At 43.3% G+C, this 27410-nt stretch overlaps 1 protein-coding gene and 1 long non-coding RNA gene across 2 annotated transcripts in view; one reads left to right on the forward strand and one right to left on the reverse strand.

The window, feature by feature from the left end:
- The window catches only part of Lgi1 (leucine rich glioma inactivated 1), a 45006-nt gene extending 36702 nt beyond the window's left edge, over positions 1 to 8304 (forward strand). Inside the window, exons 7-8 of the mRNA XM_034489221.2 lie at positions 83 to 247; positions 5038 to 8304. Of these exons, the coding sequence (XP_034345112.1) occupies positions 83 to 247; positions 5038 to 5873 (1001 nt within the window). The 3' untranslated portion in view covers positions 5874 to 8304. The remainder of the gene's footprint in view (positions 1 to 82; positions 248 to 5037) is intronic.
- LOC143436146 (uncharacterized) overlaps positions 1 to 27410 on the reverse strand; it is an 87672-nt gene that overhangs the window by 18759 nt on the left and 41503 nt on the right. Inside the window, exon 3 of the long non-coding RNA XR_013106348.1 lies at positions 8537 to 8733. This is a non-coding gene — a long non-coding RNA (uncharacterized LOC143436146). The remainder of the gene's footprint in view (positions 1 to 8536; positions 8734 to 27410) is intronic.

Below are 27410 nucleotides of genomic sequence, written 5' to 3' on the forward strand. Positions count from 1 at the left end.
TTATGGGTATTTGGGATCTAGCCAAGAAGCAAGGTATTAGTATTAGCTTACATTTATTCATCTCCTTTTCCTATTTTTGCAGAATTTGCAAAGTCCCAAGACCTACCTTATCAGTCACTGTCCATAGATACCTTTTCTTATTTGAATGATGAATATGTAGTCATCGCTCAGCCTTTTACTGGAAAATGCATTTTCCTGGAATGGGACCATGTAGAAAAGACCTTCCGGAATTATGACAACATTACAGGTATGAAAAACCTAACAATATTGACTAGAACATTAAACTGCTTTGACCAAGGGTAGTAGAAACAGGAGTTTATGAAGAAATGCTTTGACTAGTCTTACTGGTGTTAACCCCAACTTTTTACTAAGTGACTTTAGATTGCCTGCTAAACCTTAACTAATCTTTAATTCCTCTTCTTGTAAATAAGAGTAGTATCTAACTCACAAGGTTGTTAGGAAGGAAATGTGATTATGTATTTAAGAAACTTAGCATAGGCCGGGCAGTGGTGGCACATTCCTTTAATCCCAGCACTTGGGAGGCAGAGGCAGGCAGATTTCTGAGTTCGAGGGCAGCCTGGTCTACAGAGTGAGTTCCAGGACAGCCAAGGCTAACAGAGAAACCCTGTCTCGAAAAACCAAAAGAAAGAAAGAGAGAGACAGACAGACAGAGAGAGAGAGAGAGAGAGAGAGAGAGAGAGAGAGAGAGAGAGAGAGAGAGAAAGAAGAAAAAAAGAAAGAAACAAGAAAGAAACTAACTTAGCATAGGGGCTGGAGAGATGGCTCAGCAGTTAAGAGCACTGGCTGCTCTTCCGGAGGTCCTGAGTTCAATTCCCAGAAACCACATGGTGGCTCACAACCATCTGTAATGGGATCTGATGCCCTCTTCTGGCATTCAGGTGTACATGCAGATAGAGCACTCATATACATAAATAAATAAATCTTTAAAAATAGAAAAGAAACTTGGCATAGTACTGAGTTTACAAAATATACTCTAGAAGAAGGAGGATTATTTTTCTTCAGAGTAAAGCCCTGCATCGAAGTGATTAATTCTAATCTAGGTTCTGCTACTATTTGGCTAGACAAACCCATCACCTTCACTGTATCCTCACTGTTCTTAACTCTAAAATAAGAAGATAAAATAAACTGAGCCTGGTGGTACTCAGTGAGATCCCATGTCTTGGAAGGCTGAGAGAGGCAGATGGGATTAGGAGGCTGAGCTCACCTACATAGTAAGACCCTATTCCAAACAAACGACAAACTGTTTTGTGTGTTTTCCTAAAGCAAAGAAGGAGCATGGCTAGGGAGAGGGCTCTCCGGGTACAGAAGTCACTGCACAAACATGGAGAACTAAGTTTGCATCTCAGGCACTCTTGTAAAAAGCCCTAGTGGCAGGCATCTCTCTGTAAGTTCTGCATTGGAAGACTCAGACAGGGAGAGCCTGAGGGCTCACTAGCTAGCAAATCTGGCCCAGTGAGCTCCCGGTTGAGTGAGAGACACCCCCATCTCCAATCAGTGGAGAAGCATTTGAGGAAGATGCCTAACACTGACCTCTGACCTTCACACATGCACACATAGATGATTGCATCCTTGATGCACATATGTACAAATAACATCTCACACAAACACGCACGTACACGCACACTTACACAGGGGAAGGTGGAAGCTTTTGTTAAAATAAAAGGAAAGAAAGGAAAGTGGAAATAAGTCGTTTTCTGTTTTGAGCCCTATGAAAGGACACATAAATGAAGATACATGGTACAAACATATTGCTATCATTATAATTAATTAAATCTGTTTGGATTGAAAGTAAGTGAATTAAATAAGAAGACCATTTTAGATCAACTCTCAAATTCTGTTGCACACTTTAAATAAGACGTTAATGTATTCCTTGAAACAAAAAAGGGTTTTGTGACCAATAAATCTATAAGCCATATCTCTCTCTTGGAGATTAATTATAAATATGCCAGAGTGTATAAGAAATCCAGAAGTGTGTAAACCTGCAATCAACATTTTTTCTTAATTTGTTCATAGATTTCATTTGTTCCCATGTGGGAGACCTCTTAAGTTTTGTTCCCATTTCAACGGTTTTTAAAATTGTAAAATACCAATCAAAACAGTTCTGAAAGCAGTTGCTTTCTAACATCTTGAAACCTGCTCCTAAGAACACCCCAACCTCCTCATAAAAGGCCACCATTAGCTGAGCAGGATGTCACACCTTTGTAATCCTAGAACTCAGAAGGCTGAAGCAAAAAGATTGTGAATTTAACGCCAGCTTGGGATATATATCGAGACTCTGTACTTAAAAGACTTAGCACTAGACAAAGTACAATTATACGGTTATAATTATCAATTAGATTTTGCCAGTGGTTATTGAGCCCATCCATTATCAGATATCCAAATAGTCCTTTATTCAAGGAAAGTCATGTTTCTCTTCCTGGATTTTCCAATGTGTAGCAGCCAGGTTCTATGCTGTCTAACCTGAGGTCTTCTGATGTGTGCACATGACACTGTTTGTTTCAGGATCTTGCTGTGTCATCAAGGCTGGCCTTGAACCCACAATCCTCCTGCTTCAGCCCAAGCATTAGGATTACATGCACGTGGTGCCACGTTCAGCTTACACTGGAAGACACTGTAGACTAGAACATGAAATGGATGAGTCTGCTGCTTGTAGATTTTCAGAAGGCTTGGTTTAGATGATTGTTTAGTCTGTTCCTATTTCTGTAATGAAGTGCCTCTGGCTGGGTTCTTTATAAACATGAGAAATGTATTTCTCATAGATCTGGGAGCTGGGAAGTGCAACATATTCAGGGTCTTGTGAGAATTTGCCTTTTGCTTCAAAGATAGCCTCTTTTCTATGGGTGCACAGGGCAACGGGAAGGGCTAAAACATTAAAACAACTCTCTCAAGCCCTTTTATGAGGACTCCATGGCTGTGATTTAATCACTTCGTAGAGGTTTCAGGTCTTCATAGTGTCCCACTGAGGGTTACATTTCAATGCAAGTCTGGCGATTCGCACATATTTAAACCATGCAGATCACAAATAAAACATGATATGGTCGCTAGTCTCTCCACCATGGACAGGCATCACTGCCTGCCTGTGACATCCTTTCTTGCAGAATACATATGTAGCCAACAAATTCTTCTCAACACAAGCTCACTAAGCAGTCATGATCACTCGGTCAGTCAATATGGCACCAGAGATGAAATCTGATGGCCTCCCTAACACATTCTAACCCTTATTGTGTAGAAAAGAAAACTGACCCCAGAGAAGTTGTCATCCTCTGTAGGTTATACAGTAACTTTAGTTCTCAAAGAAGTCCCAAGTAGGGGCTAGAGAGATAGGTTAGTTGGTAACATGTTTGTTATTTCAGTGTGAGAATCTGAGTCTAATCCCCAAAACACATTTTTAAAAAGGGGGTGGGGGAATGGTAATGTGCACCTGTAATCCCAGCATTGAAGAGGCAGAGACAGAAGGATTCCTGTGACTATAAGCTAGTCAACTTATCTTAATCAGGGAGCTCTATGTCCCAGTGAGAGACCCTACTTCCAAAACCAAGATGGCAGCGATTGAGGAATAACATCTGAAGTTGACCTCTGAGCTCCATGTGAATTCATACACACATGTATCCGTGCACACACATGGATCTGTGTGCACATGTACACACACACACACATGCACACATGTGCACATGGGCGGCACACACAGAATAGTAGAAAGATTTCCTGTGAGACTCAGTACCCTAGAGTTAGAGTCAGAAAAGAAAGATTTGCTCTGTAGGTCTTTGGCGTTTCAAGTGTTAAACTCCTTCTAGGAGTTAACACTGTATTCATAAATGTCATACTCTTAGCTAACAGACACCAGCATAGGCCACTGGCAGACCCTTTATTTTTATCTTAGGTTTCCCCTAAATATCTTCAAGGAGCAGTGCCCTCTTCCTCTTTCCCTTTGTCACAAGGGTTCCTCTGCCTTTTTATTTTTATCCTATAGCCAGTGTCCTAAAGCTGGTCAACCTGGTCCTTACAGGAAATACTCTCAGGCCAACCAAGGATTCAAAACAAGACCTTGACTAAATAAATAAATAAATAAATAAGCCAAAGACTCTGATTGGCCCATGTTGGAATCACAGCTCTGTCTTTTGGTAGCAGAACTTAACCCCTCTGAGTCCAGAGGAGTTTGATCATCTAGAAAAAGAAAGATGAGCAGACATGGTGGTGCACACATTTACTCTGAGCATTTGGGAGAAGGAAGGCAGAGATATGTGAGTCTGAGATATCCCAGCCTGGACACAACATAGCAAAACTCAGTCTCAGAAAACAAACAGATACATACATACATACACACACACACACACACACACACACACACATGCATGTGTGCACATGAGTGCTCGAGCATGCACACACAAAGATATAAAAGGGAAGATAGCATTTATCTCAAGGTTATTGGAATAATGTAATATTTTGATAAAGCATATGTTCATGAATGGCAATTTTTAATTACAATGGGAGAAATGGAATCAGTTATGTCAAGGAAAACAAGACTCTCTGCAAGGAGTGAGAGGAAAGAGTTTTCTGGTCATTGGATGTAACTGACAACGTCATTGTTCATAACAAGGCCCCATGGGTGTAAAAGCCCAGAACCTGAGGGCACTGCTGCTTTAGCCTTAGAGCTTGGTCCTGCCTATGACCCAAGGGAATCTCTCATTTTAGGCTGATTTCTGTAGAAGTTTCCAACTCCAGCCTGTGCATTTACATCAGTGGTTCTCAACCTTCCTGGTGTTGTGATCTTTTGATACGTTTCCTCATGTTGTGTGACCCCCTAGACATAAAATTAGTTTCTTTGTTACTTCATAACTGTAATTTTGCTATTGCTATGAATCAAAATGTAAATATCTGTGTTTTCCGATGGTCTTAGGCGACCCCTGTGAAAGGTTTGTTTGCTCTCCCTTTAATGATCCAGAGGCTGAGAACCACTGGTTTACATGTTCCAAAGAGGGTGCCCACACATCTAACATCTCATTTGTTTTTCCTCAGGCACGTCCACTGTGGTGTGCAAGCCCATAGTCATTGACACTCAGCTCTATGTCATTGTGGCCCAGCTGTTTGGTGGCTCTCATATCTATAAGCGTGATGGTTTTGCAAACAAATTCATAAAAATCCAAGATATTGAAGTTCTCAAAATCCGAAAACCCAATGACATCGAAACATTCAAGATTGAAGACAACTGGTACTTTGTTGTTGCTGACAGTTCCAAAGCTGGGTTTACTACCATTTACAAATGGAATGGAAACGGATTCTACTCTCATCAATCCTTACATGCCTGGTACAGGGATACTGATGTGGAATACCTAGAAATAGCCAGACCACCATTGACCCTCAGAACACCTCATTTAATCCTGTCCAGTAGTTCTCAACGCCCTGTTATTTACCAGTGGAGCAAAGCAACACAATTATTCACTAACCAAACTGACATTCCCAACATGGAGGATGTGTACGCTGTGAAGCATTTCTCTGTGAAAGGTGATGTATACATTTGCTTGACCAGATTCATTGGCGACTCTAAAGTCATGAAGTGGGGCGGCTCCTCCTTCCAGGACATTCAGAGGATGCCATCTCGAGGATCCATGGTGTTCCAGCCTCTTCAGATAAATAATTACCAATATGCAATTCTTGGAAGCGATTACTCCTTTACTCAAGTGTATAACTGGGATGCAGAGAAAGCCAAATTTGTGAAGTTTCAGGAATTAAATGTTCAGGCACCCAGATCATTCACCCATGTGTCCATTAATAAGCGTAATTTTCTCTTTGCTTCCAGTTTTAAGGGAAACACACAGATTTACAAACATGTCATAGTTGACTTAAGCGCATGAGACACCAAATTCCATGGCTGCCATCGGAAACTTTCTACAGTGCGTGACCTGGATGAACTCAATGCATGATGACTCTTCTTTATCACACTTGCAGATGAATACCTTTCAACATTGAGACTGCTAAAGCCAATACTACCAGTATCACCATCCTTAACTGTCCAGTCCAGTGGTGTGGGAAGTTACCTTTTATAAGACAAAGTTTCACTATGTAACTGTTCTTTGCAGTGAAGATGTGTAAATAAGCGTTTAATGGTACCTGTTACTCCGAAGAGAAATATTCATATGTACTTTTCCATTTATTTATTCACGTGTTCAGAAACAACTGCCAAATAAAATGTTTACATTTTCTTTCATATCCCAAAGGTAATTATTTACAAGAGCTGTTTGATTCTTGCTGACTGTATGCTGAGGAAATAGTTTTTTACACTAGGATTATATTTGGATCGAGGGTTTATGGTATGGATATTGAGTAAAGATAACAAATGAAAATAATTTCCCATAATTTACAAACATGTCTATCTGGGTTTGTTCAGTGGATTTTGAACACTCAGAAGTCACCACTTTTAGGGACATTTAAAGGTGACAGGGTAACACCCTTCAATGAGAGGGAGAGAGTTTGTCTTTTATGTTAAGGCTAACCTGTAATGAGAAGGAAGACCATCCTGTCTTACCTGATAGCCTGGGCTAAATACCACTCAGCCATTTTATAGAAGAAATGTAAGATTTAGGATTGACTAGCCCCTGATCTGGGACTTTTAAAATATCTAACTCTAGAGTCACCTGGCAGCAGGTAGATTGTAAGTTATGTAGAACACTTGCCTTCCTTCAACATGCTGGCTCTGGAGGCCTCTGTATCTGGTGGAGGACATTTTGCTTCTAGACACTGGATCTGCTGTAACTGACCTGCCACACAGTGCCTACGGGGCTCATGTTTGATTTTCTAGATTCCTGCTTCCAGATCACTTGAGTCATGAGTAGCTAGCACAATGCCTGTTATGTACATAGTAGGCTCTCCAAAATTGTTTTTCAAAGCCTGAGGATATAGTTTCATGGGAAAGTAATCACGTGGCATGTGTGAAGCCCCGAGTTTAATCCCAGCATAAAACAAAAGAGTTTGGGGGAGGGAAATGAATGATTCTTTCTCTTATAATAAACCCCACAGGTTCTTCTGACCTACCAAATACTTATTGGGTACCTGTTTAGAATATGGTGTGGTTGTAGGTAATTAATACAGGAGGGGGGTGCCCTCTGTAGTCTTGGAAAAAGAATGGCAGCAGGCTGAATATACAAAAACATCTATAGATTAAGCAATGAGTGCGAAGAATCATCTGAAAATTCTAGATTTTTATTATCTGGGAATAATCGGAGAAACTCTGGGGAAGCTGTGCTCTTTGTTTGACTTAAAGGGAAGATGAAAAAGGAGGTGTGTAGGGAAGACATTACTGGCACAAACTGATTGCGTGTGCTGCCTTTATGAGGGGCTTTTGAGCTAGCTATGTTCTCACTGAATGGAGGTAGGCAGATAGCAGTACCCTTTGCTCAAGATAAGTCTGGTAGCCTGAAGCATCAGGGGTCTCCATAATAATCAGTCTCCAAAGAAGCAACACCCTGGGTCATCATGCACAAAGACAGAGTTTTATTATTCATATAGAAAAGACATTAGATCTGGCTTTAGAGCTATAGGGAGGAGAAAAGCTTAACTCCTGATCCTTCACTGGCCTTGGAACGCCTTTTCCTTTGTTCTAATAGACAACACCATATGCTGCTGGAGGAAGCCTGCCTTGTACAGTCTGGGTTGAAATCCAGCTCTGCCACGCACAGGCTTTGCAACAGGCAAGGTACTTAACCCACCTGAGCCCACTTCTTCATTTGTAAAGATGGATAATAAGGCCTACTTCCGAGGAGAAGAAGAGTAAACGAGAAAACCCGTGAATGGCAGCTGGTATTTCCCAAATATAGCCCCTACCACACCTCGAAACCCTGGTGCCTGTGAGACCCCTTCCCAGATTCATTAAGAGGTAGAATCACCTGAATGGTTGGTGACTTGCTTTTAGTAAATTGAATTTGGTGAAAGTGATAGTTTGCCTTCCATGCTAAGTCATAAAAACCATGAACTCTTTCTTGCCTTGCAAATTGGGACACTTGCCTGCAGAGCCCAGAACATCTGCATAAGAAGTCTTACTAACCAGAGGCCATTGTTCTTTGTTGAAAACCAAACCCCACAGGCCCAGCTGGTGTTACAGCCAACGGCCACCATCAACCACCAGTTCTGAGAAGCCTACAGCTCCAGACCCTGTGGTCAAGTTCCTACCAGACATCAGACCTTCCTACCTAAAGGGCAGCCATTAAAGAGCAGCAAGCCATCCACAATATCCCTGCCCAAATTCGTGGCCTGGACTCTCTGAGAATAATAAAGTGGTTGTTTTAAATGGATATGTTTGGGGGTGATTTGTTTATACGTCTGCAATCATCAGAGGGTAAATGAAGCACGTGTGAGCAGAATGGCCTGTGTGAACACTCTCCATACAACACTTACCTGGTAGCCTCCACCCTCCCACCCACCCCCATCCCCCACCCCCCACCCAGCACATTATGCACTTTTGGATCCCACTCTACCTTTTGAAGGATAGCTACTTTTCTCAATGCCATTTTGGTGTTCTTACCTTATACCAAGCGTTGTTCTCGAATGCAGAGACCGTGCACCCACAATCTGCTGACCATGCGGAGTTAGTAATTTACCTTAAAGCCTGAAACATGGAGCTGGGAGGTGAGCTGGTTGAATTCAGACTGTCATCCAGAACTGTGTACCTTCTGTCATAAGGTGTCTTTCAATTTTTCACTCTCCAACTTATGTGTGGGACTGTTGACAGGGCAAGAAAAGATTGGGGAGACAGAGAAAATAATTTAAGACCCTACTAAGGTTCAACTCTAGTCCTCTCTGGCCACAGATGACTGGGTCTGGGTGCACCCCAAGTCAATTATCTCCCTTGAATATTTGGAGCGAGGACCACAGAGGCTAGGGCTTTTAACAGACACCAGATTTGCAAGGTGATACTCTTAAATTGGGGTTTCTAGAATCAGAGAAGTTGCTGAGGAAGTGAGGAGCAACAGAGGATAGGAGAGGATGTTGGGTAAAGATAGATAAATGCCTGGCCTCAGCCTTATCCCATTGGCGACTCATCCCATGGGGACTCAAGAGCATGAATTGTACCACTAGCCCAAGAGTGCAAAGTATCATTTCTGGGCAAGTTTAGAAGAGGTTTCATTCCACTAAGGATAGTCCTCTGGAGAATGGTACACATAGCTGTCAATGATCATTGATCCCAGTTGCTGTGGAATGAGTGTGTGAACTGGGAATGGGAGTCTGGGTGGAGTACCAGGAGCCTATACCACCACGATACTGTGACCAAGGCGCTGAAGCCACCATGTCTGAATGGTTGTCATAGCCCATGCACCAGGATCCTGGTTGAAAGAGTTAGAAGTGGAAGTGAGACGATGCACAGTGTGTGGGAAAGAGCAAAGAAGGGGGAGGGGAGGGGGAGGGGGAGGGGGAGGGGAGGGGGAGGGGGAGGGGGAGAGGGAGAGAGGGGAGGACACAAAGGAAAAAAAAAATTAGGCAGGGAGGAGCAGTGTCAGAGACCTGAGGAGGCATGGTATGCCAGGGTGATAACCAGACTGTGTAAAACTGCTGGGGGAGCATTTTTTGAGGAGTATTCGTGAAGTCAACATCTGGGAAGGAGGGGAAGAGAAGCAGGACCAGGTGGAGAGACAGGATGATGCTAACAAAAGCCTCTGACAGCTCTGTCTCGAGCTCTGGAACTGAAATGTCTCTTTTCAGCTGTCCGAAGCTGGAGCAAGAGAACTCACTTTTATAGATATACAATCTCCTTGGATATGGAAGAAAGCTATTCCTGGAAGGAAGCATGGGCTCGGGCCAGGCTATTGCTTAGCCAAAGCCATCTGCAAAGATACCAACCATCGGAGCCTCCTTGACAAAAAGTCCTGTATTCCTGAACCGGCATCGTGGCAGTTCAGTGCATCCACCTCAGAGGGGAGAGAGAGGGAGAAGGAAGAGAAAGGAGCAGGAGGGGGGCAGCTGCCTAGTCCGTGTTGGTCTCCTGCTCCACATCTCAAGAGATCTGGTTGTGCTTTCTGCCCAATTATCTGAGATACTTCTATAACATCCAATTCCCATAAACACACACAGAGGCACCCACACACACGTACACATGCGTGCACACACACATATACGTGTACACACACACTTTTTGAGAGATTTCTACATTTTTTATAAACTATCCTCCACTGGTGTAGACTACATGGTGACCCCTGCCGCTTGACAAAGTTCCATCATATCAAGATTGAGGACCACAATTCTCCAGCATCCTTTTACCTTCATCTTTGATGATTGTTACTGTGTGTTATGGTATTTTTCTTATGCTTTTTTCCTTTGCAGAATTTTCTATGAGCTTTGGTAGAAGGCGTAAAAGTATACAATGGCAATCTCTCTAAACAAAGTAATTCTTTGGGGGAAGGTCTCTGCACCATGAAACCGCTCTGCCTACTCCCACACAAGAGCCCACATTGTGCCCCTCGGCACCAAGAGCAGAGACGTTAAAGATTTGTTAACTGAAAGATGGTTCCAGGAACTTCTAGACACCAATTCCCAAGGATGAACGCACACAATTGAGAGAAACAATGGAGACCCAGAGTCTGAGGCCTCGGCAGTTGAGGGCAAGAGTTCAGTTTCAGAGTATAGGAGAGTGTGCACAACCGATTCTCCTGTGTGTGACTTACAGGATGATTGGTACACTACAAGGAGCAGATCCTGTTATGAAGTTAGACTGGCTTGATCCCCCACTACCATATACAGGAGCATCCACTGAAGGAAGTAGGATGGTACTGCATAATGAAAGAAGAGTGAGATACCAGGAACTTCCCTTTGGGGAGAGAATAAGGAGAACAGGCCCATATTGTAAGACTAAGGAGCATAGGAACAAATGCAAGTAGGAAACAGCTCAATGTTTGGTGTGCTCCACGGTGCAAACACTGTCCCTTGAGGAATGAAAATTCCTCATATGGGTTTGTTTCTCAGGACTCAGTGTCTGGGATCTCCTGACTACAAAGGCTGAGAGCCTGCAGGTAAAAATGTAAAGGGCTGCTGAACCTCAGAGAGCAATAGGGACTTAGAATCTTACTGAACCTAACAATCTGTGAGAAGATCATACATCTCTTGGAGTTATTAAGTCCACTTTCAACATTACCTGTGATTGAGCTACTATGCAAATACAGAGTACAAAAGGTGTGGCGCCTCCAATAAACCAGCTCTCCTGATCCACTCTCAGATTATGTGAGTCTCCTTTCCTTGCTGACTCCATATCTCCTCTTTGGGACCTGAACCCTGCCGGAGTTGGACTCTGGCGCCCAACCAAGAATGTGCAGGTTAGAGTCTTTCTGCTGGAGATCTGAGGGAAGTACTAGATAGTTCACTATTTCTCTGCAGTTCAAACAACATCACTTCTCTCACTCTGTCTTCGAGTTCACTGACTCCTCTTGTCAAATAAATTTAAAAATTACTTTTCCAACCAGAACAGGACTTCTCAACGTTTAAAACAGAATTCCAATGTATCAGAACTTCTTGGACCATGGAAATGAAAAGATTCATGATGTATTTTGGACCCATAGATTTCTGATAATATTGTAAATCAGTAATTTTTACAACTAAAACTAATCTAAATTGCTGGGGTAATGATTGTATCCTTATGGTTGTGGCACAAATCTGCCCCAGATTTTGTTACCTCACCTCAGACTGAGTCTCAACTCTTGCCTTAACTCTGAGTCCTGCCTGGCATTGGTTCTGTGAGCTCATCTGTAGGAACCCTGCACTAGCAAACTACAGCTCGGCTCACTGAGCTCCGCTGTTACTGTAATACGTCAATCCTAATGGCTAGAGTGAAGGCATTTTAATATGACTGGTGCCTACAACATTCAGCCTTTTAGAGATGCCATCGTTGTGAAATTCAAAAATGACCCTTGTCCTCCCTCCTACCCCAACGCTCTCCATGTTGCCCACACTTGTAGTTCCTGTAGCAATTTCCCATCCCCCATCCCCCAGGCACTACGCGATTCTCTGCTCAGGTCGCTTGCTCACCTATAACCTCTCCCCCCCTCCTTTTCCACATTTTGGAATCTTTCTCCATATCTAACCTATTACCATTACATGTGATGGCTCCCTCTTCCACCCTTGCCAGCCCATTGGTTTTACCAGGAGCAAGGGTCATAATTCAGCCTGCCTTGCAGGTGGTTAGTTGTTGATATAGCCATCTTTTCGAGCTGACGTCACATCCTTGAGGGTCAAGATTGAATCCTAGCTTCAGGCCTTTTTTTTTTTTTTTTTTTTTAATATCATTCTACCTGAAGCTTAAGCTCCAAAAACAGTGGTTGCTACCTAGTAGAGGGTCGGTAAGACGGGCAGAAATGAAACAGCTAAAGCCCCGCTGCTTTGGCATCCCTGTTTGATCGATTATGGAGCAGCCTCATATCTTCCAATTCGTTCTCATCCCACAGAGACTCCTGCCTGTGGAGTACCCAAGACTCAAGAGCAAAGGGGCAGAAAAGGTGACAGCAGTGCTTTCAAAATGTCTAAATCCTTCGACATAGTCAGTCCGGAGAGAAACGTAAACCCACAGCCAACTGGTCAAATGTACCCAAGGAGCTTCCTCCCGAGCTGAGCATCTAAAAGTCAGCCTCAGCAAAACTGTGCCTCAGACATTGGGACCCTGTCTCCTTCATTTCCTTTACCCTGTATAGCCATATATGCTTGACAGTTATAAATATCCTGTATCATAGGATGCATCCTTTAATATTTTTAACATAACAGGTGATGCTTACTGGGTACAGACTCTGAGCCAGCTACTATATTAAGTGCTTTTTCTAAATCATCATCCCTTCCTCTGTGGTTCAAAGATTATGGCATTGTTTCACAGATGAAAAGGCATTTAGGAAGGCTAGATAACTTGTTCAAGGCCATTTAGTTGGTTAAAAAACAAAGAAAGATCCGCTTGGATGGTATCTCACTGGTAACATTCCAGGAACTGCCGGGGGACAAAATCCTAAATCAAAAAATTCAGAACTCTGTAATCTGCCAAACACACAAACACACTCAGGATCTGAAATGTTCCTAGTAGCACACTGGTAAGTTTCAGACTTATGAATACAACAAGTTCAATTTTATTAAGCGTTGTTTATTAAACACCTACTGTGTGCAGCACACCGTGATAGATAATACAAAGAAAACAAACTGAGCAAAAGTCATGAGTATCCTTGAAGGATTTACAAAGCTGCCGAGCTAACTTATAAAAGCCTAAATGCAAAACATGGGGAAGTATGGCAGAAGTAAGTTCTCTCAGAGTCTGACAGAGATGGTAACCATGTCTTCCAGGGGCTCTTTGAGCTATAGGCCAATCCTCTTGCCCCTCCCAGTATTATTCTCTCTGAGGCAATAGACAGTGATGACACACGTTTTACAATAAGGCAAACCTGGGTTTATATCTCAATGTGGCTTTTTTTAAACTAGTTTTATGATTATAGACAAGTTTGTTAATGTTCTATAAAATGTGAATAATGATAATTATAGGGGATAATGGCAATATTAAACCTAAGCTTCTTAACTATCCTACTAGATAGTCTATTCAGTTTAAGTATTTTTATTTATTTTAAACATTTTCACATTTTACTTCTCTCTGTATCTCTCTGCCTCTCTGAATCTGTCTCTGTCTCTGTCTGTCTCTGTCTCCTCTCTCTCTCTCTCTCTCTCTCTCTCTCTCTGTGTGTGTGTGTGTGTGTGTGTGTGTGTTGTTTAGTCTCTTTTAACCATGTGGGTCCTGGAAATCAAACTCAGGTCATCAGGCTTGGCAGCAGGCACCTTTAGCCACTGAACCATCTCCCTGCCCCTTTTCTTTTTTGAGTGTGTGTGTGTGTGTGAGAGAGAGAGAGAGAGAGAGACAGAGACAGAGACAGAGACACAGAGAGACACAGAGAGACACAGAGAGAGAGACAGAGAGAGAGAGAGAGAGAGAGAGAGAGAGAGAGACAGAGAGAGACAGAGAGAGAGAAAGAGAGAGATGCGTGTGAGGTGGCATTTTTAATAGGTTCATGTTCCATACAGCTAACAGATCTGATTGGGGCATGCATTGGACTGTTTCTGTTTGCTTTCGAGGTTGGTACTGGGCAACTGACCCACGACACCCTGCTGTACAGGAGCTTCAATCCAGAGGGTAAGTGGGAGGCCTCTTGATGTGCTTGTCCATATCAGTGACTGCTGAGGATATGTGTGGGCTTCTAGAAGAGGGGATGAAACAAAAACCCAGAAGGTTCTGCCATCACAGTCACCTAGACTTACTGAGGAGAGGACAGACATGTATTCTTGTGTTCCAACACAGAAGACAGCAGGACTGTGATTGACATGAAGGGACTTTGCCTCTGGGAAATTAACGTCTATTTTTGTATAACTTGCTTTTGTTCCAGTGTGGCCAATGGTGTCTCATGAAGGGAACACTTTGTGAAAAATAAACTCTCCAAACTTCTGTCTCTCTTTTGTGCCAGTAAAAGTCAAATGTGCCCAAATGACAAAATGAAGCAATCTACCATAGTCTCTGTGAGCAGACTTATGTTCAGAAGTGACACGTGCTTTACCTCTTAAGAAGACAGGTTGTGATTTGTATGTAAAACAGGGTAGAATTGAACTCAGGAGAGGTTTACTGTGTTCCAGCTCTATGGCTATGGCTGTCTCCTAAATGATAGTCTCCAGCAGAAGTGAGGAAAAGCAGATTCCCATTCCCTAGTCTCAAATTCCATCCACACACTTAATGTCTATATCAAATATTATTGGGATTTTTCCAAATGCATGTGATCAAGTCTCTGTCCTAGATTCTGATCTTTGGGGTGCAGAGATCTCTGATCTCTAAGGCAGTAAAAAGTCCTCTGGGCTACATTACAGAAACTTAACTAAGCTAGTTGATATGTCACACGAACTGTTTTGGTGATACCATGACCAAGACAACTTATAGAAGAAACAGTTTATTGGGGCTTATAGTTTCAGAAGTGTGTGCATGACCATCTGGTTGGGAGCACAGCAATAGACAGGGAGGTTTGGTGCTTGAGAAGTAGCCGCAACCTTACATCTTGAGACAGCAACCATAATGAAGAAAAAGAGAAAGCCATCTGGGAACACTTTAGCTTTTGAAACCTTAAAGCCTCTCCCTAGTAGCGTATCTCTTCCAGCAAGGCCACGCCTCCTAATCCTTCCCAAACAGTTCTACCAGCCGAGGAGCAAGCATTCAAACCTATAAGCCTACGGGCCCCATTCTCATTCAACCATCACGTGTATTTAGTTTCAGAAATGCCCGAACGATATAACTATATAACATGTCCATAACTCTGCCATTCCTTGCCCCTTGTGTCTTCTATCTTCTGTGTTAGCATCTTCCTAAGTCTTCCTTCTTCCATGGTAGAGAAACATTCACAAGCAGCTCCAGCCATGGGTCCTGCCAGGTCAGCCGCTCCCAGCAGAAAGCTTAGGACCCACTTTCTTTCTGTATTTGGAACAAAACCTCAGGGATGAGACTTTTTGGTCCAGAGCTAGACCTGGCAATCATTGCGGTTAAAAGGTAAAATTCTCCCACTGGCCACTTTGGGCCACAATACTTTTTCCTAGACCCTGTGGACGAGAACTATACTGGCTGCTTTTGTGTGTCAGCTTGACACAACCTGGAGTTATCACAGAGAAAGGAGCTTCAGTTGAGAAAATGTTTCCATGAGATCCAGCTGAAAGGCATTTTCTCAATTAGTAATCAAGGGGGGAGGGCCCCTTGTGGGTGGTGTCATCCCTGGGCTGGTAGTCTTGGGATTCTATAAGAAAGCAAGCTGAGCAAAGCAGATGAAGCAAGCCAGTAAGTAACATCTCTCCATGACTCTGCATCAGCTCCTGCTTCCTGACCTGCTTGAGTTCCAGTCCTGACTTTCTTTGATGATAAACAGCAGTGTGGAAGTGTAAGTTGAATAATTACCTTTCCTCCCCAACTTCCTTCTTGGTCATGATGTTTGTGCAGGAATAGAAACCCTCACTAAGACAAATTGGTACCAGGAGTGAGGTATTCCTGTGACAACTTGGCCATGTTTGGGGGAGGACTGTGGAAGGACTTTGGAACGTCGAGCTAGGAGAGCCATTGGGATATTAAGAGCTCTGTGGGATGATCTGTGGGAGCTTAGAAGATAATGTTGAGAACAGTGCAGAAGATGGAGGCCTGGCTTGTGAAATTTCAGAGGGAAGATTAAAGATTCTTATCAGGGCTGTTGCTATTTTGATTGTGAAGATCCTGTGGTTTTGGTTACCTGGGGCTGAAGAATCATCTGTGATTAACAAGATACCAGAACTACTAAATCGAAATCTTTGCATTACTGCGACTATTGATGCTGGTTAGCTGAAGCTAAGAAATTAATAGTAATTAAGAAGAGACCAGTATCACTGAGGTGAAATCTTCTGGGAAGTGTTTTTTTAAGAACACAAAGAAGCCTGTGTTCCAGAGATAGCCAAGGTTGTACCTCATGCTGCAGTGGGACTTAGTGACGTGATGTGTAAGAGTCACCCAGGTGACACTGGTTTTGAAGGCATGAAGGGGACATGAAGAGCAGCTGAGGCTTGGCACTGTGAGAGGCCATGGAAGGCCATTGGTGAAGGTGCAGCCTCAGTTGCAATTCATGGCTCAGGACTGAGTGGGTCATGCAAAGGAGTTGAGGCTTGGCACCATGAAGAGAGCCTATGAGAGGCTATTGGTGAAGCCTGGTTGCAGTGTTTTGGAGATGTCAGTACCATGAGATGACCACCAGTAACAGCAGCAGTAGTGGAGTTCAGGCAGCTAGCACCTAAGAAGACAAGGTGTGTGCTACAAAGAGCAGGGCTGGTGAAGTGATCAAGCCCTTAAGAGAAGCCCAGAAGATCTTGGGTGGTTCCCAGACATGGGCAGTTGGAGTTTGATTTTGCTTTTGATTGTGACTGTGCCCTGATATTTTTCCCTCTTGAAGGAAGAAAGTATTTTAGTGGAGCCCACAGTTAAGAGACTTTTAATTGTAAAAAAGACTTTGGATTGTAAAAGAGATTGGATATTTTAAAGGGATTGAAATTTTAATATGCAAAAATTTGTAAAGACTGTGGGACTTTTAAAGTTATTTAAATCTTGGGGATGAATAAGAAAGTAAGGGTTGAGGCTTAATAGTGATGTATTTGTGTGTTAAGTTGACAAGGGGTCAATTGTACTGGCTGGTTTTATGTGTCACCTTGACACAACCTGGAGTTACCACAGAGAAAGGAGCTTCAGTTGAGAAAATGCTTCTATGAGATCCAGCTGAAACGCATTTTCTCAATTAGTGATCAAGGGGGGAGGGCCCATTGTGGGTGGTACCATCCCTGGGCTGGTAGTCTTGGGTTTCTATAAGAAAGCAAGCTGAGCAAAGCAGAGGAAGCAAGCCAGTAAGAAACATCCCTCCATGGCTTCTACATCAGCTCCTGCTTCCTGCTCTGCTTGAGTCACAGTTCTGACTTCCTTTGGTGATGAACAGCAGTGTAGAAAGTATAAGCTGAATAAACCCTTTCTTCCCCAACTTGCTTCTTGGTCATGATGTTTGTGCAGGAATAGAAACCCTGACTAAGACAAAAATCAACTAGACAAAAAGTAAGTTAAAAGTCATTTCCAGAAAGAGAGTTAAAAGTGATGTCCAGGAGTGAAAGAAAGTAAGGAGTTGTTATAAATAGAAAGGGAATGCTGGGGCAAGCGAGGCCAAACAATGTTAGCGATAGGAGATTTGAGCTCAACTTCCAGACCTGAATGCCCAGGCCATGTCCTCTGATGTGTGTAAAATCTCTTCCCTTGGAGGTTACAAAGCCTGTGCTTAACTGGCCATCTAGCCCTGGGAGATAAGCCAGTCTGGCTGTGCTCCTGTTTCCAATGACTTGTTCCCTGGCAAGGCTGCACCGTGGTCTTCTCTCCTTACATTGAGGTTCAAACCTTCCCAGCTCCCTCATAGCCCAGACTTGCTCCTCCTTGACCTAGCTTTTCTGAGGATACCTAGTCACTTTTTGGAATTATCTTAAATCAAGCTCAGGAAAGAAGAGTGGAGCATCAATTACTGCCTTCAGTTAATATTGACTTCCCAATCTGGGCACCTACAGCATCATGTAAGCCTTATGTCATCAGAGCTAACAGAACATGGGCCAAGGAGATGGGTCAGTGGGTACAGACACTTGCTGCCAAGCCTGATGGCCTGAGTTTGATCCCCAGGACCCACGGGGTGGAAGGAGAGAACTGATTCCACGAGCTGTCCGCTAAGCTCTACACACATATGTACCTCCTCCCATATGCACATAAATAAACGTAAGTTTTATAAATTTCCTTAAAAGGGTACCAAAAGATAACTAAGTATATATATTCTTAGGATCCAGCCTATACACACTGGACCTGTAACAAAAAAAAAAAAAAAATGAGACAAAGGGATTTTCCTTTCCTTTTCTTTTCTTTTTTCTTTTCTTGCTTGCTTGCTTGCTTTTTCTTTTTCTTTCTTTCTTTCTTGCTTGCTTGCTTGCTTTTGCTTGCTTGCTTGCTTGCTTGCTTGCTTGCTTGCTTGCTTGCTTGCTTTTGCTTGCTTGCTTGATTGATTGATTGATTTTTTTGGTTTGAGAATCATCCTTGTTTTCTTCTTTTATATTAATTATTAATACATTTCAAATGTTGTCCTCCTTCCTGGTCTCCCCTCAGCAATCCCCATCCCCACCCTCTCCTCCCCTCTGCCTCTAAGAGGGTGCTCCCCCACCAACCCACCCACCTCAACCTCACCCCTCTAGCATCCCCCTTCACTGGGGCAACAAGTCTGTACAGGACCAAGCACTTCCCTTCCCACTGATGCCAGATAAAGCCATTCTTTGCTCCATATGTATCGGGAGCCATGGACCCTCCATGTGTACTCTTTAGTTGGTGGTTTAGTCCCTGGGAGCTCTGAGGGTGTCCCATTAGTTGGTATTGTTGTTCTTCCTATTGGGTTGCAATTCCCTTCAACTCCTCCAGTCCTTCCCCTAACTCTTCCACTGGGGATCAGTCCAGTGGCTGGCTGTGAGTATCTGCATCTGTCCTCGGTGCTGGCAGAACCTTTCAGAGGACAGCCATACCAGGCTCCTGTCCTTCATTTTTCTTTTGAAATGTTCTCTAGTGGACTCTAAAGTTGACAGTCTGGGTTTGGGAATCCCTAGAATAACTGGTCACATCTCAGGGAACAGCAGTGTGCCAACAGTGACAATCCTATGATTGGGAAAGGTTCCCCAAAGTTCTGAGCACACTGAAGTGCCATCCAGATTATGATGTTTAAGTTGCTTTGAGGTTCTCTTCTTCTTCTTCTTCTTCTTCTTCTTCTTCTTCTTCTTCTTCTTCTTCTTCTTCTTCTTCTTCTTCTTCTTCTTCTTCTTCTCCTCCTCCTCCTCCTCCTCCTCCTCCTCCTCCTCCTCCTCCTCCTCCTTCTCCTTCTTCTTAAATAAAATATTTGAACTGTATCAGACTGTCCTAGAGTCCCTTCCAATTTGGAAAAAAAAAATCTGTAACTCTCTGCTGTAGAGGGTTTGGGGCAGGGTAAGGGGAGATGAAAAGAAACTTAGAGGTTAGGAAGACGGTGAAGACTTAGCCAGCCCTGTAGAATAACTTGTTGGGATGTTCGGGGTGAGGCTATGGAGCACACCATGCCAGTTTGCTGCTCGCTTGGCTTTGCCTGGTTAAGGATCTGCAGGCAGCATTTGGTATGTTGGTGTTTGACAGGTGTGACATTTAACTCGCCAAATGGGAAGTATTTTTAGCACAGAATCACCAAAGTTTAGAGGGAAAAAAAAGAGTAGTAATTGGAATACAGTATGAACAAGCAGATACACTATATTAAATACAGTATGAACAAGCAGATACACTATATTAAATACAGTATGAACAAGCAGATACACTATATTAAATACAGTATGAACAAGCAGATACACTATATTAAATATAGTATGAACAGGCAGATACACTATATTAAATACAGTATGAACAAGCAGATACACTATATTAAATACAGTATGAACAGGCAGATACACTATATTAAATACAGTATGAACAAGCAGATACACTATATTAAATGACCAAATAGAAGAAGAAGCTCTCTTGCAAAATGTTTGCATTTGCCTTCATTTGTATCACAAAGCCTGGAATTTTGAGTATTTCCTAAAAGGAGGTACATATGTGTGTAGAGCTGAGAGGACAGCTCGTGGAATCAGTTCTCTCCTTCCACCCCGTGGGTCCTGGGGATCAAACTCAGGCCATCAGGCTTGGCAGCAAGTGTCTGTACCCACTGACCCATCTCCTTGGCCCATGTTCTGTTAGCTCTGATGACATAAGGCTTACATGATGCTGTAGGTGCCCAGATTGGGAAGTCAATATTAACTGAAGGCAGTAATTGATGCTCCACTCTTCTTTCCTGAGCTTGATTTAAGATAATTCCAAAAAGTGACTAGGTATCCTCAGAAAAGCTAGGTCAAGAAGGAGCGAGTCTGGGCTATAAGAGAGCCCTGAAGTTTTCATCTCAAGGCAAGGAGAGAAAACAGCCATGCTGCCCTTGCCAGGGTAAGAGACATCTGAAACAAGACCTCAGCCAGCAGAACAGAATGTGATGTGAGAACGCTGGCTCCTTTTCCACATCGGCATCACTCTCCCCTGTATTTCCTAAAATGCAGTTTTCCATTTAATGCAGTAACTTGCGCCTTGTGTGCATTGTACATGGTCTAAGCGCCTGTGGAGAGTGCACTGAGGATGCTGATGGAGGTAAATTCTGAGGATTACTTTTGCCTGAGCATTTACCATATGTAGAAAATGTGCTAAACAGTTCTCACGTATTTCATCACTTTATTATTGCAGTGATTATTGCCCCTACTGTCCAAAGAAAGAAATGAAGATTCCAGACCTAGGTACACAAAACACAGCAGAGACCAACTCGAAGCCGGTTCCCGTGAACAAGTGAAATGTCTAAAGGCCTGCGTACCTGCATAGAGGACTTCCCCAACCCAATCTGCTTGCCTAACCTTGCTGCTTGGTAGAAAATGAAAATATTGGGCTTTTGTATTGGGCTCCCACAGTGAGAGTCAGTTAGCAGGTTCACAGAAAATCAAGCAAGTAGTAAAATGATGCAGTTATTAACTTCAGGGGAACGAGGCATGAAAGCACTATATAACTTTTACTTCCTATGAGTCTTTCCCTGCAAGATACCGCAGGGTGTTCTCCACCAAAATAAAGGAAAAACCAAGAAAGAGAGGGACATGGGATCAGATTTGGAAATAGAATTTAAGGCAGATGAGAAGCAGGGGAATTGTGAATATGATGGGCGAGGCAGTTCTAAGATTTCTTTTTTAAAGTTTGTTTGTTTGTATGTGTGAACATGTACGGAAGTTAGAGGACAACTTGTAGGAACTGATTGACTCCTTCTACCATGTAGGTTCCAGGATTGAACTCAGGTTGTTAGGTTTGGCAGCAAGCCCCTTTACTTACTGAGCCAGCTTATTGCCCCCTCATTCTGAGATGTTCATGCAAATGGCAACAAAATGACCAGAGGTAAACATGAACAGAGGCTTCCTGGGATGATGGGAGGGGGTTTCCCCAGGGTTAAAATGAGGTGAGAAGTTATTGATGACGTGTTGTTGTTGAGCTTTAGGAGGATTTGAGAATCAGTTATCAGATTCACAGAAAACTAAACAGGTTGTATAACGATGCAATTATTAGCTTCAGGGGAGCAAGTCAAGAAGCAGAAAAACTGAGTAATAATTAGGAGGGACTAATATTTATATATTTGCAGTGATCTGAATACAGAACCCATGTGTGTGTTTGTGTTTACATATGTAGGTGTGTGCACACGTTTATATGCATGTGTGTGTGCATAAGTGTACCTGTGTGTATGCCTGCCTGTGTGTGCATGGGGAGGGGGTGCAGCAGAGAGCAATGTCAGATGTCCTCAATTCTTTGTTACCGTTTGAGACAGACTCTCTCACTGACTGACCAATGAGCCCAGGGGATTCTGCTGTCTCTGCCTCTTCAGCGCTACTGGGTCCCTGGACAGGGTTGTCAAAGCTGGGTTTTCTTCTTGTGCTTGTGTAGCAAACACATTACCAACTAAGCCATTGCCCCAGCCCCTAAATGTAATTCTTTAAACTTAACAATAACAAAATTTAACTAGAAGCCAACACTATGGACCATTTACTCCCAGCTACTGTAACTCTTCCTGTAGTTTAACCCATTTTGTTACTTCATTCGCCTGTGTGCCCTATTGTCAACATTCCTGTTAGTCCAGAGAGCGTTCATTCCTTTCCTGAGGTCAGAAGTCTAAATGCAAAGTTAAGCAGCCTGTACTTGGAGGACCACTGTTCATGCTGCCATGGCCTCTCTCACTGGTCCTGGGAACGGCACTGGGAGAAAGTGCTGAGAAAGTTAAATCTCCATTGATTCTAATAATAAGTCAACAGATGCATATCCAGCCCAGATAATGTAAGGAATTTCAGCCCTTGCACACTACTGCAATTAAAATATAGAAATAGGTATCATTAGAAACACAAAACAGCTGAAAGTATCTGTCTCTGGAGGAGGAGACTAGAGAGGGGTGGGGAAGGGCTCGTGCTATCACTGGAATTGTTTTTTTTTTTTGGGGGGGGGTGTTGCTGAGACAGGTTCTCATTATGTAGGCCTAGTACACAGAACTCTGTAGACCAGGCTCGCCTCAAACTCGGAGATCCTCCTGCCTCTGCCTCCCGAGTGCTGGGATAAAGGCATGTATACCCCCTGACACACACACACACACTACTTCGTTTAATATTTAAAGGGGCTTTCTTTTTAAAATAATATTTTTACATTTATGTATTGTGTGTGTGTGTGTGTGTGTGTGTGTGTGTGTGTGTGTGTGTGTGTGTGTGTGTATGTGTATGTGTGAGAACACCTGTCAGGAGACCAGTTTCTCCTACCATGATTAAACTCAGGTCAGCAGGCTTGGCAACAAAAACCTTTACCCACTGAACCATCTTTTTGGCCCTAATGTGACTTTCACTTAACACGAGTAGCTTTTTAAGGAGGAAATTTTCCTTAAAAAGGAAAGTCACAAAGTCCCCTCCCCTTCCAGCCCAGCTATCTTGGGGAGACCATTGTTGGCTTGATTGTGCTTTTGCTATCTCATTTACCTGTACTAAGGCCAGTATGCCAGTATCCTGGCAGTCACTGGTGGCTGAGCCAGATGTGCCCTGTTCTGCTTATACTTGGGAGTAGCATGCAGACCACTAAATCAGATCTATCGACTAAAAGAGCTTATGGCATCTACCTAGAAGTACACTCCTAGTCGCACCTACATCCTGTCCCAGACTCTTGAACGTTATGAAACAAAATTTGGTGTGTATTACTAATCCCAAATAACCCAGCACTTTGAACTACCTAAATTCAGTCCCCTTTGTTTCCAGCATTTCATATTTCACTGCCTTAACATCTTCTGAATCTTCTCCCCTCCAGGGGAGAAAGTTTGAGTCTCAGTAAAGGGACAATCTAGGCATAGAGAGACAGCTCAGCAGTTAAGGGAACCTGGGGTCAGTTCCCAGCATCCACAGCAAGTGGTTGCCAGTAACTGTAATTCCATGAGTGGAACTGATGCCTTATTCTGGCCTCCACATGGTGCACATAAACGCACATACATACACATAAAAATAAGAATCTGTAAGGGGGCAGTGACCAAATGCTGATATTGGAGATGGATACATTCTCAGCTACTTTGTTATGAACGTTACAGCAAGTGAGTCACAGCACTAAGAATTATTAGTACACCAGAGCAAGCAGCTTTGTCCTTAAAAGGCCCTTGAGTTGGAACTACCACAATATGTGGTACAAGATGAAAAGATACCAACCTGACAACAAATCGAATAAGAACCAGAACAGAGCTGATGATCTCAGACATCTCTCTGACTGTACTTTTGGGTCCTTCCCAGAAACAAACCATTAACTGTTATGATAAATGCCAGAATCATTCATCCAGGCACGAGAGATAACATCTACCTGGAAGCTGCAATATGGATTCCTGCCATGGAGCTTCACCGTAGGGGAGTCTGGTACCTGCTAAAGGGTTCTGAAGAAGTAGAGTTGAACTGCATGACTCATAGCTTTCAGGGGGAGAGGGACAAGGCTCAAGAAGAAAAGATGTACATATCCACCAGAGAGAACTGGCATGTTCATGTAGCTTTGATGACTATATGTGGTAATTGTGGACATCTACACTCAGGAAACAGAGACTAGAAAAGATTTGGGCAAGGGAGTTTTGGAAAGACAATGTCTTCCCAGAGAATAATTAGAGGATCTATTCTGGTGAGTCTGAAAACAAGAGTCCCAGGCTACCTAGAAGGACGATGAGCTTTTCCAAACGTTTGCCTCTGCCGAATGATAAGAGTGGTTGTGGGAGACAGAGGGAGTGTAGGAAAGACATGGCAATGTATCGCAGACCATGCAATGCAAGCCTGTGGTAAAGATAAGGACAGACATCAGATGATGGTTAGCACCTTCAAAAACCCGTCTCTGGTAACCTTCCATCAACTAGGTCCTGATTAGGCTCCTAAAGCCTGATTATCTGGTGACCAAGCATTCAAAACATGAGCCTGTGGGGGAACATTTCAGAGTCAAACCAGAACAATGCATAAGGACTCAACTAAGATATGAACAATTAATTCAATAACCCTGAAACAATCATATAGCTTTTCCTGTGCACCAAAATGGAGGCACCATCAGGATTACCAATGTCCACCTGCCTTTACAAAGACAGATGAGGGAAACCCTAGGCTTTCCTCTTCCCATAGGCCTCAGCATCCCATTCAATAATCAAGAGGGACAATATTCTGACCTATGATGGGTCACATGGTGAGAGAGCTGGCTTCATAGACTAGCACAAATTGCCTCTTTTTTGGTGATTAAGTGTGTGGAGACCGAATGTGCTTGAATTTGCAGTAAGACCAAGCCTCAAGTGTAGGAAGTGAGGGATGCAAGAACCACTGCCACTTGAGATGTCTGTCCTGTCTTTAGGTGTTTAGAGAAATCCAGAAAAGAGCCTTGTAAGGAAGAAGAGTGGGTGGGAGGGAACAGGGGGGTGGGTGGGTAAATTTTGAAAAGTGTGTCTATGAGTTACAGTCCTTATGCCATTTAAAAACACATTGCTGAACCATGTTCATCAGATGTATCTTCTCTGAGAATCCACTTCATGAATCACAGTTTCAACAGGATTACAGAAATGATTAACATAATTCTGCTTCCTTTGCACGAGCATTTGCATAACTTAAGCAGGTTATCTTGTACCTCAAGAGAAACCTGGAAAATTACCCAGGGGATCTGAGGAACCCGGAATCCAACAGACAGAATTCCAAACACTTGTCGACACACTGCTATCCCATCCCTTCTTACCCATGTTGCCGTATCAAGTTCTTCCAGAATCATCTCCAGTGCTCAAAAAATCGATGGAAATGTTTCCTCTCTTTCTTTCTGGGAACAGTTCTAAGCTCTAGCCTTGGCTTTTAACCTCATTACAGGCTGGAAGCTGTTCCCTAAGAGGGCTCACTGCGACTTGGACTGACTTGGTTTGTGTTGATGTCTCCCCCATGTGACAGCCTGGGTTTCTACCTCAATTCATTTTCTTCAAGAGACCCCTTTAAGTCCCCAGATTGAAAGCATTTGAAGAACACAGATCTTAGTGTTTTCACACTCAACCACAAAAACCAAGATGTACTTAATAAGTAGTATGTGGATTTGGGTTTACAGCAAAAGTAAGAGTCCAGGACTTTCTCTCATATAAAAAGGACAGGAAGCAGCTGGACAAAGTCTGGTACTGTGAAATGGAGAATCATAGAATGAGCGGCTAATCTCTCTGTCTCTGTCTCTCCATTTATTGACTGACAGATGGATAGATGGATGAAAAGAAGGGAGGAAGGAAGGAAGGAAGGAAGGAAGGAAGGAAGGAAGGGAGAGAGGGAGGGAGGAAGAAAGGGGACTAGAACAAAGATAACTGAGCTGGAATTCACTGGGGAAATCACTTCAGAAGCTATGGGATTCGGCAGCACAGAAACTGGTCCCCACTGTAACCATAGTGATAGAGCAGCAGGAAGGTGGGAGGTGACAAAGAGCAGCACAGGCCGAGGACAAAAGAGAAACAGAGAGAAGGGGTGACCAGGTCGTGCGTTAAGGGGCATAGACTGTGAATAGCTGGAGCTAAATTCAGGTTTTTAAAGAAAGAACTAGTAACTGCAGTTTCCTAGGAAGGCAGGCTGCTTGGACAGCTGTGGGGTTCCTTTACCTTAGAAGGTTTATATACTCTTTTAGAGTGAGGGAAAAAGCAGGATCAGGGGGCAACTGAAGAAGCTGCAGTTAGAAAGGGGGACCAGGAAGCATCCTTGGAGTTGCGGGAAGCAGAGCAGAGTGCCCCAGAACTGTTTATCCTGATGACCATAGCACAGGACTGCCCCCTGGTGGTGGGTGTCTCCAAATACCAGGAGGCGATTTCTGCTGCTGAGGTGGACAAACCAAACTCTTAAGTAGCGAGTTGGACAGATTAGAGCATTAAAAACCCCAGGGTGATCTGTTAAACGTAAATAGTAAGTACAGGACTAGTAGCAGATTAGTCTGTGCTTCTCCCACCACCTAATAGAGTGGCTAATTAGATTTCTTCTTGCTTCCTCATCCTCCGTGAGATTTAAAAGAGAGGGGAAAAAAATGAAAGGAAGCAAGGAAGAACGACCTGAGGCCCAAAGGGTGTCTCTCCATTTCCCTCACTTTCTCCCTCACTCTTTCCGTCCTTTCCTCCCCTCCTGTGGTGGTTTGAATAGGAATGGCCATCATAGACTCATGTATTTGAACGCTTGGCTTGAACTCTCATGTATTAGAGAGTGGCACTATTAGGAGATGTGGCCATGTTGGAGGAAGTGTGTCACTGGAGGTGGGCCTTGAGGTCTTATACGCTCAAGCTACCCCTAGTGTACCTTCTGCTGCTTGAGGATCAGGATGTAGAGCTCTCAGCTCCATCTCCAGCACCATGTCTGCCTGCATGCCACCATGCTTCCTGCCATGTGATAATGGACTAAACCTCTGAAGCTGTAGTCCAGCCCCAATTAAATGTCTTCCTTTATAAGAGTTGTGGTCATGGTGTTTCCTCACAGCAATAGAAACCCTAACTAAAACATGTCCTTTCCTCTTACTCTCCTCTCCCACCCTCTTGCTTTTTAAGTTCGAGTTATTCCCTGCAACAATATGCCTTTAAAATGAAATAAATCAGAAAATTTTCCTTAAAAGATAAAATAAGGAGGAGGTTGAACTCTGGCCTAGACAGAGTTTCATGAAGGCAAGAACTGTACTGAGTTTCCCTATCTTGTATTTCAGGATCCTTGAGAGTGTCTGGCACAGCTCAGTAGCTGCACAAAACCTG

This window comes from Arvicanthis niloticus, chromosome 1 (assembly GCF_011762505.2).
Source record: "Arvicanthis niloticus isolate mArvNil1 chromosome 1, mArvNil1.pat.X, whole genome shotgun sequence".
Lineage (NCBI taxonomy): Eukaryota > Metazoa > Chordata > Mammalia > Rodentia > Muridae > Arvicanthis > Arvicanthis niloticus.